The sequence below is a fragment of the Melopsittacus undulatus genome, chromosome 13, assembly GCF_012275295.1.
Source record: "Melopsittacus undulatus isolate bMelUnd1 chromosome 13, bMelUnd1.mat.Z, whole genome shotgun sequence".
Taxonomy (NCBI): Eukaryota; Metazoa; Chordata; class Aves; order Psittaciformes; family Psittaculidae; genus Melopsittacus; species Melopsittacus undulatus.
Genome location: NC_047539.1, coordinates 8,982,125 through 8,999,151, shown reverse-complemented (window position 1 = coordinate 8,999,151; position 17,027 = coordinate 8,982,125). Strand labels below are relative to the sequence as shown.

The 17,027-nt window shown below is 44.2% G+C and overlaps 2 protein-coding genes across 10 annotated transcripts in view; both read left to right on the top strand.

The window, feature by feature from the left end:
* Window positions 1-17,027, top strand: part of TRPV2 (transient receptor potential cation channel subfamily V member 2) — a 33,067-nt gene that overhangs the window by 6,752 nt on the left and 9,288 nt on the right. For 5 of the 8 annotated variants that reach the window (XM_034068760.1, XM_034068759.1, XM_034068755.1 and 2 more), the window contains 3 exons: window positions 13,853-14,114; window positions 15,803-16,087; window positions 16,712-16,845. In XM_034068760.1, the coding sequence (XP_033924651.1) occupies window positions 15,852-16,087; window positions 16,712-16,845 (370 nt within the window). In that variant the 5' untranslated portion in view covers window positions 13,853-14,114; window positions 15,803-15,851. Of the gene's footprint in view, window positions 1-13,852; window positions 14,115-14,160; window positions 14,501-14,775; window positions 14,894-15,802; window positions 16,088-16,711; window positions 16,846-17,027 lie in introns of those variants that run through there. The other 3 variants (XM_034068757.1, XM_034068756.1, XM_031043539.2) reach the window with 3 other exon arrangements.
* On the top strand, window positions 4,969-6,960 carry UBB (ubiquitin B). 2 transcript variants are annotated; one of them, XM_034068762.1, is made up of 3 exons: window positions 4,969-5,065; window positions 5,654-6,338; window positions 6,567-6,960. In XM_034068762.1, the coding sequence occupies exons 2-3, from the start codon at window positions 5,660-5,662 to the stop codon at window positions 6,803-6,805; spliced, it is 918 nt and encodes a 305-aa protein (XP_033924653.1). In that variant the 5' UTR covers window positions 4,969-5,065; window positions 5,654-5,659; the 3' UTR covers window positions 6,806-6,960. The 2 variants fall into 2 exon arrangements, with proteins under 2 accessions (XP_033924653.1, XP_030899393.2); XM_031043533.2 differs by having other exon boundaries at window positions 5,654-6,960.

Below are 17,027 nucleotides of genomic sequence, written 5' to 3'. Positions count from 1 at the left end.
AAATTTCACTGGTATTTGGATTTACAAGCCCTACATTTCAGTGGTTGCATATGGTATTGTCCATATACCTGGGGAGCTGGTGTTACCCAGTGCCTGAAGAGTCAACAGCTTTCCTGGTACATTACTTCCAAATCTGATGCAATGTTTGCCAAACTTCAGTAGAAGTCAGTAGCTTGATGAAGAATGGTTGTGGAGAAGGAAGCATTCAGAAAGATGAGGAAAAGTCCAGTAAATCAGTTTGTTTTCTTTAGGTATCTTGTGATACTAGGGTTCAACAGCTGACGTGGTTTAATGTTAAAGTACAAAGGTATTTTTCCATGCCAGCCCAACCCTGCTTGTGTAACAATGACTCAGCTCTGCAGAGCTGGCTTGCAGCCCGCATTGAGATTCTGTCTGCAAGGGCATTTTCATTGCAAAGGCAGCTACATGTTTGTGGGTTAAAGAGAACTGGTTACTGTGGATGCTTTTCATGTAGTAAGCAGGGAAGTAGAAGTAGTATACAGCTCACACCACATTTCATAGAACTGAAGTAGTTAAAACTGCATAGTTTGTGCAGGGGAGAAAAATGTCAGTGCTTGGATTTTAGTCTTCCTGTTGAGGAGGAAGAATTCCACACATTCCCCTCCCCATCAAGGGATCTAGGCTGGATCTGAAAACAGAATACAGGTTATCACCTCTAGGCCACTGGATGCAGGCTATTCAGACTAGCCTTGGCAGTACTGGTTTTTGTTCACTGTCATAGAGGTTCTATTGAAACAGACCGATAATGATTAACAGTGGGTTAAGACTTATTTCTTCTTTCTGCTGTTTTTTTTTTCAAGGTGCTTCTTTGCTATCCTGCTAAAAAACCTCACCCTAGAAACCACATGCTCAGTGGGCTGAGATGCAGCAGAGGGAACATGAACAAAGAGAGCTCCTTCACTGCAGTGCAGCTTGGATCACATCCAAAAGGCTCGCAGGCAGGAGGCAGACTGGAAAAAAAAGATGCAGACAAGTAATTTTTAGAATAGACCTTATTATTGATTGTTGCTTTCATTGGTGTGACATGCAGACACGAAGCTGTGATGGCATCTGCATAAAACACCCTTTAGAAGTCTCCTCACATCAACAGCATAGACAATTGCTACATGTTCCTTGGGGTCATTTAGATGTACAGAGAAAGATGTGCCCAAGCCCGTTTATTGTGGCAGCACAGATCATAAAGCTGTGTCCTGTGTGTCCGGCAAAGTCAAAATATCCTTTAAACAAAGAGGGTAACAGAGGAGCATTGCTGATTCTTCTCTTTTTACTACAAATCTGGATATCTGTTTGTTTTTCTTAAGCTTTCATCTCCTGAAGTTGGTAGCTTATTAAAAACTTTGTTTATTTAAGGTATTTTTAGCATAAGGCTTAAAAACCAAACCTCTGATAGTTGTCTTTTTTTGGTAATCTCATAATATTACACTCAATCTCACAGTACTTTGGCTTGTGACTCACTATTTTTGTAACCCTTGAGCTTGGCAGGACAAGGACAAGCAGTAACATGCCACAGCCCTGTTTGTCTTGTGGCTGGAACTTCAGCAAAAATCAGGCTTTATTGCAGAGATACAGGTTTGGGAAGGAAATATTTATCTCCACAACTGTAAATAGATAAATATAATTATCTGGTGTCATACACAGTGAGAGACGCCTGAGGTAGGTAATATTATAAGAATATATGTTGTGGGTTTTTTTTCCCTGTGGCAAGTAGCCCTATTTTTATCTGAACAAAGGAACAGAACTGAGCTGGCTGCACATATACTCACATCACCTGACCAGCCGGCTGTCCCAACTTAAAGCCTTGTACTAAAGATAAAAAGATTGTTTCGTTTGACATTGCTCACTTAGAAATGATATGTGGTTGCTAAGACGTTAGTGTACATAAAACCCAGACCCAGCTCGTGTTCTAGAATGTTACAGATTTGTTGGGAACATTTCTTTGACCTCCAGAAGCTTCTCTTCTGAAAGTAGGTTGCTTTGTACTAGTGTCCAATGACCTACTTTTGAAATCACTTGGAAAGAAATACGTGTTCCCAACTGCAGGCCACTGGCACCACCTGTGCAGTCAGGCCAGTCACAAGATAACTTCTGCTTTATTGACCTTTGCATTTATTTATATACAGTTCACAATCAGCTGCTTGATGGTTCTTATTCACCAAGAGCTACAGAGTGGCCTGTACCTTAAATAGATAGATTGTATTAATGTTGTATAACCACAATATAAACAGGTCTCTCATGTCTGTATCAAATTCAGGTAATAAAATACTTTCTAAAGAAATTCTGAGGTAAAGCTGAAATTCAGTAAAACAAAGTCACCAGGGCATCACCTCCAGCCTGGGAGACTGTTCTGTATATAATGTGTGAAAATAAGGCAGAATCTGGCCCACAATATAGAAACACTGCATTCTGACTTTAAAAAGAAGTAGCTTTCCGCTTAGTAATAATTTTCTTTGAAGTATTGTTAGGCATCTATGCAGATACTAGGGGTGAAACATTCAGGGCATGAGTTTACTAGGTAGAAAATATCAAGGCATGGGAAAAGAGTCATTTAAGAAGCTTTCTGTATTCAGCCCATCCCCTACCTAGAAACAAAAGAGGTGGGCTCCATACAGGCATGTAGATGGCTATTGAAGATTAATAATTAGAAGAATTGAATTAAATTAATCCAGTCAGTAGATGCTGCAAAATGGTGGCCTGTGTGGAGTACATTGCCTGCAGGCTATGGAGATTAGTTTAATTCTGCTGGGCCCAGGAGCTGTGTGCACAAAGCCTGACTCTTCGTTTATCCCTTTTGATAGAGGGATAACTGAGATAATAATGAGGCTTTTTGCATGGAATTGATGAATTTAAACCATAATTGTCTAAAAGTACGAGCCTGTGTTCAGTGTCAGCCTGTTGCTGCCTGTGCTTGCCTGGGATAACGTCATTTCCCTGAAGAATTAATTTTTCAGGAGCCATTATTAAGAAGGTATTTAAACAACTACCCATGGCAGACCCATCTGGTGGGAGTTTATTCTGATCTGTTGATTTGAATACTTACACAGAAACAGAACAACCATACTGAAAGCAGATTGGTCATAGGATTTAGCCATACTTGGAAAAGATACAAGGGAGAGCTCCTGTGTTTTCTGGTTTACACAGAAAGGGAAAAAAAAGACAAAATTTTCTCTTTCTCCTTCTCCATCTAGAGGGACATTAAAAAGCAAAGATCTGCACACTAAAAACCTTAATACAGGTCTGATGTGCTGAAACAAAGGCCAGACTTTTTAGCCTGTTTAATCTCCAGTTTAACACATATAAGATGTGGCCTTTCACATTTGTAAGCTTTAGTTACTCTGGCCCTCCTCTCAGGAATCCATGATCTTGTTTGGCTTTGGAACATGGTTCCTGGAGCAATGTGTGGGATATACAGAACATGCATGCCAGCCCTGGAACAAGCCTTTAGTCACCCTGGCACCATGCAAACAAAACAAAGGTATTGGAAACACTGAGCAAAAATGGCAGCATAAAGAAAACAAATGTGCTATTGCCTAAATCTGATATAGCCTTCTATCCTAAATTTATGTTGCTGGATAGTATTCCCAAGGTTGGTTATTGCCATGGAGCCATCTCTAAACTTTGCAGTTACCATTTTCCTCTCTTCCTGTGAATACATTGTGAATAATTATTGTTGGGGTGATTTATTTCCTTTTTACTGTAAACCAGGAGGTACTAGCAGACACAAGCCCTGTTAGGAGAAAGGAAAACAAAAGGGGTTTGTTGTTGTTAAGGTATTTTTAGTGGCTTTGGTAGTCTTTTAGGTTTTATTAAGGGGAAAACAGAGTAGCTGTGTACTGAGTATTGCCATTCACACACATGCTTATGATTTGTGAGTGGAGGATTTAAGCAAGTTCATGTGGCTTCACTGACAGAGCTAGCAGCAGATAAAACACTGCCACATAAAAACCATTTTGGATACTCCAGATATATATGATGTAAAATGGGTTAGGAGCCAGCCTGAAAGGTATAATGAAGCTTAATTAACACAAAGCACATTCCCACATCAGTTCTCAGAAGGAAGCTGTTCCATAACCGGATCAAAGCTTCCTGTTTTGAAGTAAACATCCGTTTGCATTTCAAATGTCAGCGTTTCATCACAGGGGCTGTTTTGTAACCTCACATTAAAGAATTCAGCTGTCAGCTGCCTGAAACTGGTTCAAAGTGCCCAGGAAACTGGTCACGTGACACACTGGGAGCTACCAACGCTTATGAATGTCTAAGGAACTTTTTTTCCAGCTTTCCTAACTTAATCCTGCTTTTTTCATCTTTTCCTCACATCTACATGTGCCAAGACTAGACCTACATACTGTTACAGGCTCTGCCATAAATGTTTCATGCCACCCCAGGCAGGGAAGGGAGTTGGTCAGAGGTATTGGTATTAATATGGATCAGCAAAAACCAAGTGCCCAGGGCAGCCCCTCTTTCCTCGGGACACTCTTCCCGCATCCCCAGCGAGGCTCTTCCCTGAACACTGCTCGGGGCCGACACAGGAATCGAACACGGAACCTCCCACTCCTCTCCCCGCTGGACTCTGCCTCCGCAAGGCGACTTCCCCCTAGCAACAGCGCTGACCTCACCGCGCACCAATCAGCTCTGGGCAGCACCCGAATCTTCCAGAGCTTTCCTTACCCTCGCCCTTCTCCATCAGCCAATCAACAGCCGCTTTTGTCACTGCTGCGCCAATCCATGCGAGCGTGCTCCGCAACCGCAGATCCATCCGCGCCCTGAAATATAGGGATTTTTAAGGATCTGGGACCCTACACTAGAATTCCAGGACGCTTTTTCCTTCCGGAATAGGGAGTGGAGAGGAGAAAGGTGAGTATTTTTCACAACAGTGTTCTTTTACTTGGGACTACTTCGGGAGGCGGATGGACACGTCAGTCGAGGTGGGCGGGGACTGTACGTACCACAGCATATAAATACGTGTGGGTCGCGCCATCCTGTAGAGTACGGCTGCGGCGGAGAAAGAGGCTTACGCTGTTGGGGAGTGACGTACAAGGCCTAAGACGTGAGTGGGGCGGCAGGAAGAGGGGAAAACAGAAAGCGTTTAGTGGGCTATACGGTATAAGCTGGGGTGGCGGTTTGTCGTACAGCGTTTTTTCTGGGCAAGGGGGGGGTAATGGCGCAGTTTCACTTTACCGTGAACCATTGTGAGAACTGGGGGGGGGTAAAATTTGTCTTAGGGGAAGGAGGTGGTGGTGGGGGAAAGATGGCGGAGGCTGTGTGAGGCTGTGTCTGTCTGTGTCGGAAGTGCGTTGCTGAGTCACTGCCGCGGGGGGAGCAGCGCGGGGCTGCGGGGGCAGGTGTGTGCAGCGGCTGTGCGGGGCAGTTGGGTGTCTGGAGAGCCGGCTGGTAAGAAGTGATTTAAGGAGTCTGGTGTGGGAGCGTAGCGTGCCGGCCTTCTAAAGGAGTTGAGGTCGTTAAGAGTGAAGAGTCGGGGAATGGCTGTAGACAATACTAACGGGGAAAAAATGCAATCAGAAACACTCAAGAAATTGTAACTGGTTTTTGTACGGTGTGAAACATCAATAAACGCTTTAGTTAGAAATAATTGAAAACTGTATTTCGGTAGCTGAAACTTGTATATGTTTTGCAGTTCAACATGCAGATCTTTGTGAAGACCCTTACTGGCAAGACCATCACCCTTGAGGTTGAGCCCAGTGACACCATTGAGAATGTGAAGGCAAAAATCCAGGACAAAGAAGGTATTCCTCCTGACCAGCAGAGGCTGATCTTCGCTGGCAAGCAGCTGGAAGATGGACGCACCCTGTCTGACTACAACATCCAGAAGGAATCCACCCTCCATCTTGTGCTGCGTCTGAGAGGTGGCATGCAGATCTTTGTCAAGACCCTTACGGGCAAGACCATCACCCTGGAAGTTGAGCCCAGTGACACCATTGAGAACGTGAAGGCCAAGATCCAGGACAAGGAAGGCATTCCCCCTGACCAGCAGAGGCTGATCTTCGCTGGCAAGCAGCTGGAAGATGGGCGCACCCTGTCTGACTACAACATCCAGAAGGAATCCACCCTCCATCTTGTGCTGCGTCTGAGAGGTGGCATGCAGATCTTTGTCAAGACCCTTACTGGCAAGACCATCACCCTTGAGGTTGAGCCCAGTGACACCATTGAGAACGTGAAGGCCAAGATCCAGGACAAGGAAGGCATTCCCCCTGACCAGCAGAGGCTGATCTTCGCTGGCAAGCAGCTGGAAGATGGACGCACCCTGTCTGACTACAACATCCAGAAGGAATCCACCCTCCATCTTGTGCTGCGTCTCCGAGGTGGCATGCAGATCTTTGTGAAGACCCTGACTGGCAAGACCATCACCCTTGAGGTTGAGCCCAGTGACACCATTGAGAATGTGAAGGCAAAAATCCAGGACAAAGAAGGCATTCCTCCTGACCAGCAGAGGCTGATCTTCGCTGGCAAGCAGCTGGAAGATGGACGCACCCTGTCTGACTACAACATCCAGAAGGAATCCACTCTCCATCTTGTGCTGCGTTTGAGAGGTGGCATGCAGATCTTTGTCAAGACCCTGACTGGCAAGACCATCACCCTTGAGGTTGAGCCCAGTGACACCATTGAGAATGTGAAGGCAAAAATCCAGGACAAAGAAGGCATTCCCCCTGACCAGCAGAGGCTGATCTTTGCTGGCAAGCAGCTGGAAGATGGGCGCACCCTGTCTGACTACAACATCCAGAAGGAATCCACCCTCCATCTTGTGCTGCGCCTGAGGGGTGGCTGTTAAGTTATTTTGCACCTTGCTTAACAGTGGGATTGCCAATAGCACACGTGTTTGCCCTGTAGTTCTGTAATGTCTTAAGTTAAATGCAGGGTTAAAGCAAGCTAAAATATCTGCTGAACAACTGAAATGCTAATAAAGTTTTCTGTTGCACATTACAACTTGTAGTCTGTCTCAGTTCAAGCTGGTAAAACCGGTATATTTAAATGACATGCTTACCATGGCTTTCTTCCATGGCAGTTGAAGCCTCTTTGCATGCTTAATGAAGCTGTTGTAGATGAAACAGATCTGGATTAAAGTCTTCATTCAAGCACTAAAACAATGTTGTTTCTTTTTACTATAGATAATTTCCAGGAAGGATAATCTGGTAAATGACTCAGAAAGCCACACAAGAAATAGAGGGGTGAGCTTATCAGTGCAGTGGTGAGGGCTTTGCTACAACTTGTGAACTTGCGGTGTGTTTAAATTGACTTCAGTAGTGGTGAATGTGAACTGCTGCACTGCCTGACACTGCTATGGAGAGACTTGAGCTTCAATATGCATATTGGAGAGGTGGGGTGTACATGAGCAAATACAGGTAGTTCTTTATTCAAGTGGGAAAATCATGTTGCAGGGGCAGCCTCTGTAAGGTGTAAAACTGGGTGTGTGGGGTGGTGATCTGGCTGTTGTGCATGGAATGTGTGATCTGGGGAAGTGCCAACTGCGGGGAGAGTGGCTGGGGCAGGAGTGGGCAGGTGGAAGGGTGTCTAGTGAACTGCCTGAAATTAATGGCAATACATGACTACTGAGCCAGGGTAACAGCTTCCTGCTTTGGGCTAAGTACAAGTTTTCCACACAGCCATTTAATGCCAAAAGCTGGGAAGTTCTCACTGAAGCCTGGATTGTCTTTGTTTTAATGGGGTGGGGTTAAATGGTTTTGTTCAACTGAGTAGTGGTGGGTTTGATACCTGTGTGCCTGTTCACTTGGGTGTTTCCAGGTTTGTACCTATGGTGGTTGCCTGTCTTCATCTGTTGAATTTTGACAGCTGCTTACCTTGCAGTGGGAATCCTGGCATTTATATGCGGTGTGCACAGCATTTCTGTGCTGATGCATTTTGCTTTTTACTGATAACCCTATATTATGCACTATCTTGGTAGTTTTGGGGTTGTAGGGTTCTTTTGTCCATTGTAGGGTTGCTGTGAAAGTTTGTTTCTCCTGAATGTCAGCGTTGAGGGTAACGTGGTGTCTGTGGTAAGTAAGCCACTCAGTATGAGTGTGTTCTTGGCATGGATTCAATCCTGGCTAAAAAGTTGTACTACTCATTTCCAGAAGGCTGCGATAAAGCTGGTAGTTCAGTTGTAACTAAAACTTGTAATTTAATGGTTAGATTTTTTTATCAATAGTGGGGGTTGCTTCCCTGCCTGCTATACCTGGCTGTGCTAGCATAAACCTGAAGTATTTCTGTTAGCAACTGCTCTTTCTACCATAAGAGATACCTTCCTTAGATTGAGTTTTCCTGTAATTGCTGTTTTGCCTTTCTTCTTTCATACTTTTTGCTGTTGAGGCACACGTCCAGCTCCTGCTATTTCCAGTCCACCTGGGTAGGCAGGCTGCCCAGGGAGGCTATGGGGACTCATTCCATGGAGAATCTCACAGGCTGGCTGGATGTGGTTCTGGGCAGCCAGCTCTAGGTGGCCCTGGTCAAGTAGGGGAGCTGGCTGAGATGTCCTTGAGAGGTCTCTGTGAGCCCTGACTGTTTCCCAGTTCTCTCTGTGTGTCTGATAGCCCAGGTCTCTACTCAGCAGTGCACGAACTCCCGTCCAGAGGAGATAGAACACTGAATAAATTTACATTGCTTATCTATTTCTGCTACTGTTATGCTCCATGGTACAACTAGCTGCTTTATCTTCTCTGGCTTATAATTAACAGATGTCCTTTCTCAAGTTGTAATAATTAAGCTAATCTGTGGTAACAGATGTTGACTGGTTGGTTGGATGACACAGGCTGCAGGTAGTTTGCCCTATTTCAGATATAGGTCTGTAAGTGGCAGGTTGCCAGTGTAGGAGCTTAGGCTGGTTGGGTGAAACTGGATGTACCCATGTGCTTGTTTCCCCAGCTCTGTAGGAAGATTTCCTTAGGTGAAGCTTGTGCAGAAAGTTAATTATCATTTGCCTTACTAAAAATGCCACCTAATGGCACATCCATAAGGCTAAAGCACAAGGAGTGAAATCCCCAGAGCTGTAGTGTTGCAGCACTACCTGGGTGAAGTGTGGAGCTGGCCTCACCATGAGGATGTGGGGACACTTGGGCTTGAGCTCTGCTGTTCCTTGTTTTATCCAGGCTTCTGATCCCTTAGCTGACAGAGGGGTGGCAGGCACTAGCTGGAGAGATGTCTGCAAGGGATTTTGTCATTAATGAAGAAAATTCTTTGCAATTTATCTTAAATGATGTGAATTAGGGAACTTATGTAAATGACAAGGAAATGTAAATATGAATATGCATAGCATGTGTTGTTGGCACTGAAGAAAATAGGAGCAAAAGATACAGGAAGAGGTATCAGGCAATGTAAATGACTGATATTGTTAAGATACAACTGTGGTGGTATCTCAGTTCGATCTTAGAGCCAACTATTCATAACTAAAGAACTTGATAGGCTTTAACCAGAATCTGTATGCTATTTAAATAGAATAATCCTAATGCTCCCACACCAACAACAGATTCTAATAACATCTAATCCTGCTGCAAGGTGAATTTTGTGACTGGCCTTTGGGGTTTTTTCCTGACAGCTTCAGATAATTTCTAGTCTGATCTCTCTTAAACCAGAAAAAAATCCCAAGATTTCAAGGGGTTTGTCTTCTGTGCTTTTAAAAGCATACTTCAAAGAAGACAACTAAGATAACCTCATGACAGTGGTATTTGGGTATGTTTAGTGTTCTGCTGTGTTAGCAACTGTCCTGAAAAGTAATCCTGTAGGAGAAGTGGGGATTAAGGCAGATAAACACTGGGAATACCTCGGTATGTTTGCAGTTCCAAAGGCATTGTGTAGCAGCTGTGTCCAAAGATCCTTGGCTGTGCAATTTTGCATTTATGGAATGTTGCTGCATCATCTAAACCAACTTCATTTGGAACTTGAGGTTTTAAATTAGAGGAGTTTCTGTTAACTCGTTTGATACAGAAGTGACAGGCTGTAATTCTCACAAGTATGTGATTGCAACCCTGCTATTTCTGAAGAATTTCGTACTGAGGCTGTTTTCGTAAGCAGCAGGAATTCAGGTTTCCTTGGTGGCCACTGGATGTCACTGTTTCTCCACAAAAGTGTTTTGTAACTACCCTTGGGTTTCCTATTTTGCTGCTATTTGATTGTCAGTAAAGCATTCCTTCAGGCTATAATCCTACAGAAAGGGATACATCGAGTAGAAAGATAACTCCATGTAAGGAATAAGAGAAGTGGATGTTTCCTTCAAAGGTCTGAGAAGTATGTATAGATAGGAACCTTTAAATATAATCATAGAATCATAGAATACTTAGGATTGGAAAGGACCTGAAGATCATCTAGTTTCAACCCCCCTGCCATGGGCAGGGACACCCCACACTAAGCCATATCACCCAAGGCTTCATCCAACTTGGCCTTGAACACTGCCAGGGATGGAGCATTCACAACCTCCCTGGGCAACCCATTCCAGTGCCTCACCACCCTCACAGTAAAGAATTTCTTCCTTATGTCCAGTCTAAACCTCTGCTGTTTAAGTTTCAACCCGTTACCCCTTGTCCTATCACTACAGTCCCTAATGAAGAGTTCCTCATAATGTAAGACTAGCATTTACAGAAATCATAGAATCATAGAATAGTTAGGGTTGGAAAGGACCTTAAGATCATCAAGTTCCAACCCCCCTGCCATGGGCAGGGACACCTCACACTAAATCATGTCACCCAAGGCTCTGTCCAACCTGGCCTTGAACACCGCCTGGAGTGAAGCATTCACAACCTCCCTGGGCAACCCATTCCAGAGCCTCACCACCCTCACAGTAAAGAACTTTGTATAAAAACTACAGTCATGTAAATGAATTCAGTCCCCAGGGGCATCAAACAGGTTCTGACAAGGAATTATATGTAAGAATATTTGGATTTGATTGGGCACTGGTGTCTCTAGAGATACACATTTCCATCTGTGTAACTATTAACAAAGAGAGCTGCTAAAATTCATGCTTTCAATATGGGATTGCATGAAAAAAGACTCTATTTTCCCAGGTGTGAAAATACAACTTTAAAACAAACACTTTTTTTTAATTAACCATGTGGCTTTCATGGTTTGAGTGAAGCACTGCCCTACCTGTTGGTTTAGAGAGAGTTTGGTCCACCCTTGTGTGCTGATACTACAGCACGCTTACCTTCCTCCTGTAAAGGTAAGTTTGAGCTGCTGCTCCTCAGAGTGGCTACAGATGAATGCTGTAACTAAATTACAGGCACATGTAAGTGACTTTGTTCTTCTATTTACAGCACCCAGAAAGGATATTAATCATAAGATGGTTTTTTAGTATTTGGTAAAAATGGGCGCTTAGGTGAGCAGAGAATATGTATTATAGGAAATATGCTTGTTCCATCTTCATAGCACCATCTTCCATATGCTCCCTTTTGATTTCTGCTTAAGCAGGTTCTGATCATCACTCTTCCTGCCATGAATTACTGTGCTGCATCATATATCATTTATAATTGTATCATGAATATGTTCTACAGTAGTATGAAATGGAATTTATTGATTTGGCTTAAAAGCTTCACTTAGTAGTTAAGAGTTTGACTTCTCTCTTCCCAGATTTAAGGTGTCCACAGAGTGTGTGTCTCCTGTCAGGAGAAACTTAGTGCCATCAGACACATTTGCATCAGTAAAATAAGTACTGGGCAAGTTCAGGATTCCTTCTTGTTCCCCCAGCTTAAAGCCTCAAAAGGCAAGAGGATCACATGGCGCTGTACAAACTTCTGGTTGGAAGATAGGTGAAGTGAATTTGCTGCTTTTATTCTCCCTGCATGCTGCTTTGGATGGCTTCCTCCTGAGTCCCAACAGCTTTCAGGACTTTAAGTTTTGGTGGCAAGACGCTTGTTAAGCATCCCAACCAGCTCAGCTGGCTGGTGCGCAGCAGTGTCATCATCCCATGACAGACCTTGGAACGCTGTCACTGGCAAGTGCACGTTCGGGCAGATCTTGTATTTTTTTCCTTGCCTTGCTCTGAAATGGGAGCACAAGTGTTTTATCCTAGCGTACTCTGTGGAAGCATGTGCGCATGTCTGTGCACATACCAGTGTTCCTGTGTTCCCCAGCAGCTCCATGGTTTTGTTTTGCTGTGGTGACCCCTCAGCTGGCAGTGATTCCTTTCCCAGCAATCTGCACATTCTCCTTCCTCTGTGTAAGCTATTAAAACCAGATGCGCAGAAAGAACTCTGTTATGATGAACTTTGTGAGCTGATTTCATTTCTTGGCTGGAAGAGTGGGCTGTCTCCCATGAAAGCTGGGGGAAAAGCCCAAAAGGATTTAAACTTAAGTCTGAGCTAAACTCCTGGGTCTGAATCTATGTCTGTTGATATCACAGTAAACTAAGTGTAACACAGCTAAACCAAACTGAACTAAATCAATGCAAAGCTGGAATGAGAGATAGATGAGATCTGATCTTGCATTTATCTGCCTATATTTGTAGGTTATTCTGTGGGTCCTAATACATCATTAAACCTGGAAAGAGTAAGTAGCTTTGCATTGTTCCTGGATCAACTTAAATTTAAAACACAGGAATCTCAGAAATAAGCTTGTGATCTCGTGCAAAACCAAGATAGAGGAAAAGGCACCCTGCCATTTAATGCGTGTATTTATAGGAAGGTCTTCTCACAGCCTGTATATGACTCAAAGTAGGAGCCATCTGGGAATGTTTCTATGGGCAAGGACCACATTCCAGGAAGTGTCACATCATCCTGCAGTCTTGTCAGACAAGGACTGCTTTAGGCTCTGTTTCGGCTCATGGTAGGTTTGGAAGAAGAAAGCAACAGCTAGCATTCAGTGTGTCATGAGGTGACACCCCTTCTCAATGTTTTTGGACCAATGGTAATTAAAGTTTTGAGATTTCTTATGGAATCAGCCCCCACTATCAAGCTGTTGATTAGAAGAGCTCTTTACCATGATGACCCCTAGATCCCATTAAATGCCTTTGTAAACCATCCGTCATCTACAGTGTACAGATGAGAACCACTCTGCAGCAACACTGTGCTGGGGAAAGCTGTTGAGACTGTGGGTGCTGAATGTCATCCTGCACTGATGCTGAGGTCTCAGTTGTGTTAGGAGTGGAAGAGAAAAAAACTAAGACAGTTGGTGTGGGCTGATGTCCTCTCTTTCCTGGGGGTCCTGTCTTGTGAGTGGTAAGTGAAGTGGTACTGGTGTGTGTACATGGTCTCAGCGACAGGCAGTTATAGGAGTGACCAGTCAGTGCTCCTAGAAGTAGCTTCACCAAGATGTTCACTCCTTTGGAGTGCTCATTTCCTTTTGCGTAAGGAAATAAGGTGGCCTAAGTGTCTGGAAACTGAGTCTGCTTTGTGCAGTTTCCTGTGCCTGTGATGAGTAGCTGACACTGTACTTTGTACGGTAATATTCTGGCTAGTTTATTGTCTCATACCATTTGCACTGCCTTGTAGCTGGGCTATGTGAAGCTGTGTGAGGAGAACTGGCTTCCCACAGAGCAGTTGACCTCAGATGTTTCGCAGCTTACTTGCTTGTCCTGGGGCTAACTGAAGGAGCCTTGTGACACCTCACGAGACCACGGGTTCTAGCACTGTCAGGATCAAACCAGCCACCTCCCTTGAGATCTGAGTGGGCTGTAGTTGAAAGCCCTGAGATGTTGCCTCTATACGTGCAGGCATGGGTTAAGCATTATGAGTTTGCAATAGCCAGCCAGCTTTCCCATATAAGAGCACTGCACTCATTGGCTCTCTCTTTTACTGAGAAATCTATCTAGTCATTTCCTGTGCAAGCCCTTCGCTTGGCAGAAAGCTATACAGTTGAGTAAATAACAATAATCCGTGGTTATTCCTCCTCACAGGCAGCTTGGATTCTCTCGTGGACCACCACCATCTAGAAGTTCAATGCTGCACCGTTAACAGGCTGCTATTATGAGTGTGGTCATCTCTGAAGAGGAGGAGGACTCTCACCCATGGATGTAAATAACTTGGGGTCTGCTTTCACACTAATTAACACTTGTTGGTATTTGGCTTGGTTTATACTGAGAGATTATTTACCCTCTGAAGAATTCCTTGGGACTCCTTGTCAGATCAGTTCTTGGGTGGAGCTTGCAGCAACTTGGGGTAAGTGCTGTGCTCTTCCTCTTTTGACAGCAGGGCTTTTCTGTGCTGCGCTACTCAAAATGGCTTGCCAGAGTCATGGAAAGAAACAACTCAGCTCTTGAGTAGAGAAGTGAAAGTTGAGCTGGTGAGCAGAGAGTTGTCTCTGTTTCCTAGGGACGGACAAAGTGGATATATATATTATAGGGTCTTTTTTTATAGGACCGTTTTGCTCTCTTTTAAACCAGACGGTCTGTCTGTACAAGGCTGACACTAAATAACTCTCTCCAGTGCTGTGGAGAGGTGGAAACTGCAGCTGAGAAATGATTTTGGGGAAAGGAAGACAGAAAAGCACAAGCAAACTATTATGGAAATGCAAATAGCTCTCTAAAGGATCAGCAAATATACCAGTAAGTGTTCTGGGGGAGGAAACAAGTCTGAAAGGGTGCTATAGGGTGTATGCCTGTGTGTGCAGAGGAATGTTTGTCATTAGAGCACAGACTAAACTGAATGGCTGAATTATCATAATGGTTTGTCTTGAAATCAGCCCTTGCATTTCCTGCTGTGAGCTGCATAAAGATGCTTTGTGGCTGTTTGCTGCCTAGAACTATGTTTCTTCATATCCTAATCAAAGGCATAATGCCTATGCTTTCTTGTGTATGTCAATTTACTTCTGATGGTACAGGCTATGGAGTCTGGCTGTAGTCCCAGCAAAGGAGATTTCGCTTCAGGGAAAACCTGTTAACCATTTGGAGGGAGTACATGTGAATAAGATGGAATTATTAAAGAAGGCTTTGCTTCAGGTTGGTAATCGTGGATTACCTTGCTGCCTCCGAAACCGCATGAAACTGGAGTCATATGCTGACGAGAGATAGCTTGCATTGGGTGTGGACCTGAGATGTACCCAGATGTATATGAAGAGATGTCTTAAAAGAGTAAAAAAGGAGTACAGGACATACTTAATAAAGTGGGCTGTCTGGATGCTCTGATGAATACTGATGCTCTCTGTGCAGCAGATCCAGATACAGCTTTATTGTTGGCAAACCTGTGCTCTGTGCAGGCTCTGAGGGCTCTTGAGTGTTCGCCTGGCCTGCCTGTGGGGCTCAAGTTCAAACCCTGTGCTCACATGGATAGGCAACAGCTCCAAAAACTGGGAAGATCCTACTCCTTTTGCTCCAGGATGAAACATAAGAATGCCTGAGGGGAATGTAATTTGCAAGTATGTTTTCCATGTAGAAACAGTGTGATGCTTACCAACCAAGAATATGAACAAACTTCCCACTCTCTTGCAAAGGAGGCCTACAGTTAATCTTATCTTTTTGGCCACTTGGTGACTAGCCTCTGTTGGCTTCATTGAGACAAGAACAATGACTGTAGTCTCCTGAAGGTCCCCTTTCTTTGCCTTTTAAGTAAGGAACCTGTGCTGCTGCCAACAGGTGAGGTCATCTCACAAAGGGGGTTCAGATGTTCTGCAGACCAGTTGCTTGTATTTAACAAACTGCTTGTGCACTTCTTTTCCAGTGGTACCCTATCTATGGCCTTGTATTTATTCAAATATTCCCAACTGTGCACAGTTTTACTGAGTCTCTCTCAAGGGTCCCACAGTCAACAGTAGGAAGGCTGGATCTGGAAGCGTTCTTTCCTCTCTGTGCTGCATTGAACACATTCTAGGTTTGTGAACAAATGATGTCAATTCTCCCTCTCCCTTGCAGGTTTAGTCTCCTAGCACAGAAAATCTTTGAAAGACCATCTCTCTTAGAAATGGATAACTTCACAAGTGGGCAGCCAGGCCCAGGTCAGAGGAATAGGCTGATGGGATTGCTAGAAACAGATGACAGTACCCCAGAAGATAAACGTGCACCTAGTAAAAAGGAAGAAAGATCCGGACCTGGAAAGAGAGAGCAGCGACCCTTGGAGACACCGTATCAGGAGGAAAGCAGTAACTTTCCTCCTAAAATCAAGGTTAACCTGAACTATCGACCAGGACTTGTTAGCAAGTGAGTAACTGTTGGGTATTTGACAAGGGTGCAGTCCCTCCTTGTCTATACTGATCCCTGCTGTCAGGGGCATATAGGCTTCACAAAGTCTAAACTAAAAGTGGCAGCGTAGAAATATTACAGGCATCTGGTGGGAAGTAATTAAAAGAAGAAAGGGGACATATTAGCCCTTTTGCACTTGGGAGGTAGGGTGTATGTTGTGTATTTTGTGTAAATCTGAACTAACACTAAATAAGTCAAGTTGGGTGTAAGAGCATCTTAGCATGGAGCCCTATACTTGCCACAGAGGGAAGTAAACCAGTTCAGAGTGTTTTGCACCATGTAATGGGACTGACTCTGGTCCTACAGCTATCTTGGGCATCTCTGTCTTTATGCTCTGGGTGTATTCCAGGGTTGCACATCAGACTGGATCTGGGAAAAGCTCCAGCTGATGGAAAGAGCAGCCACTTAAGAGAATTCTGGGAAAGAACTGTCTCTATTTTTCCCTTGACTTAAAAATAAAATACTTGTTTTTTCTGACAAACTTTTCTGCCTCCATCCTTTCTTACACCATCTCTCTAGACCTTACTGCACACTCTTGTCTTCTGCTCCCCAAAACTTCCTAACACTGCATTTCTTCCATAGTCCAAAGGACCCAAATCGCTTTGACAGAGGCAGGCTCTTCAGCGCAGTCTCAGAGGGCAGCCCCGAGGCACTGGATGGTTTACTTGAGTACTTAAGGAGGACCTCCAAATTTCTCACCGATTCTGAATACACAGGTAGAGTCCTGCACAGTACTCCATAACTGGGGTTAGCAGAGGCAGCATTTCTCAATGCAAGGGGAAAGCAGGGGAACTTGCTCGTGGTTCTTTGCTTTCTTTAGCCCTCTGTCCGTATTTTTATTTTCCTAACGTCCATCTGAGGATGGAGAATGCCATTAACTATATATAAGAGCTTTTGA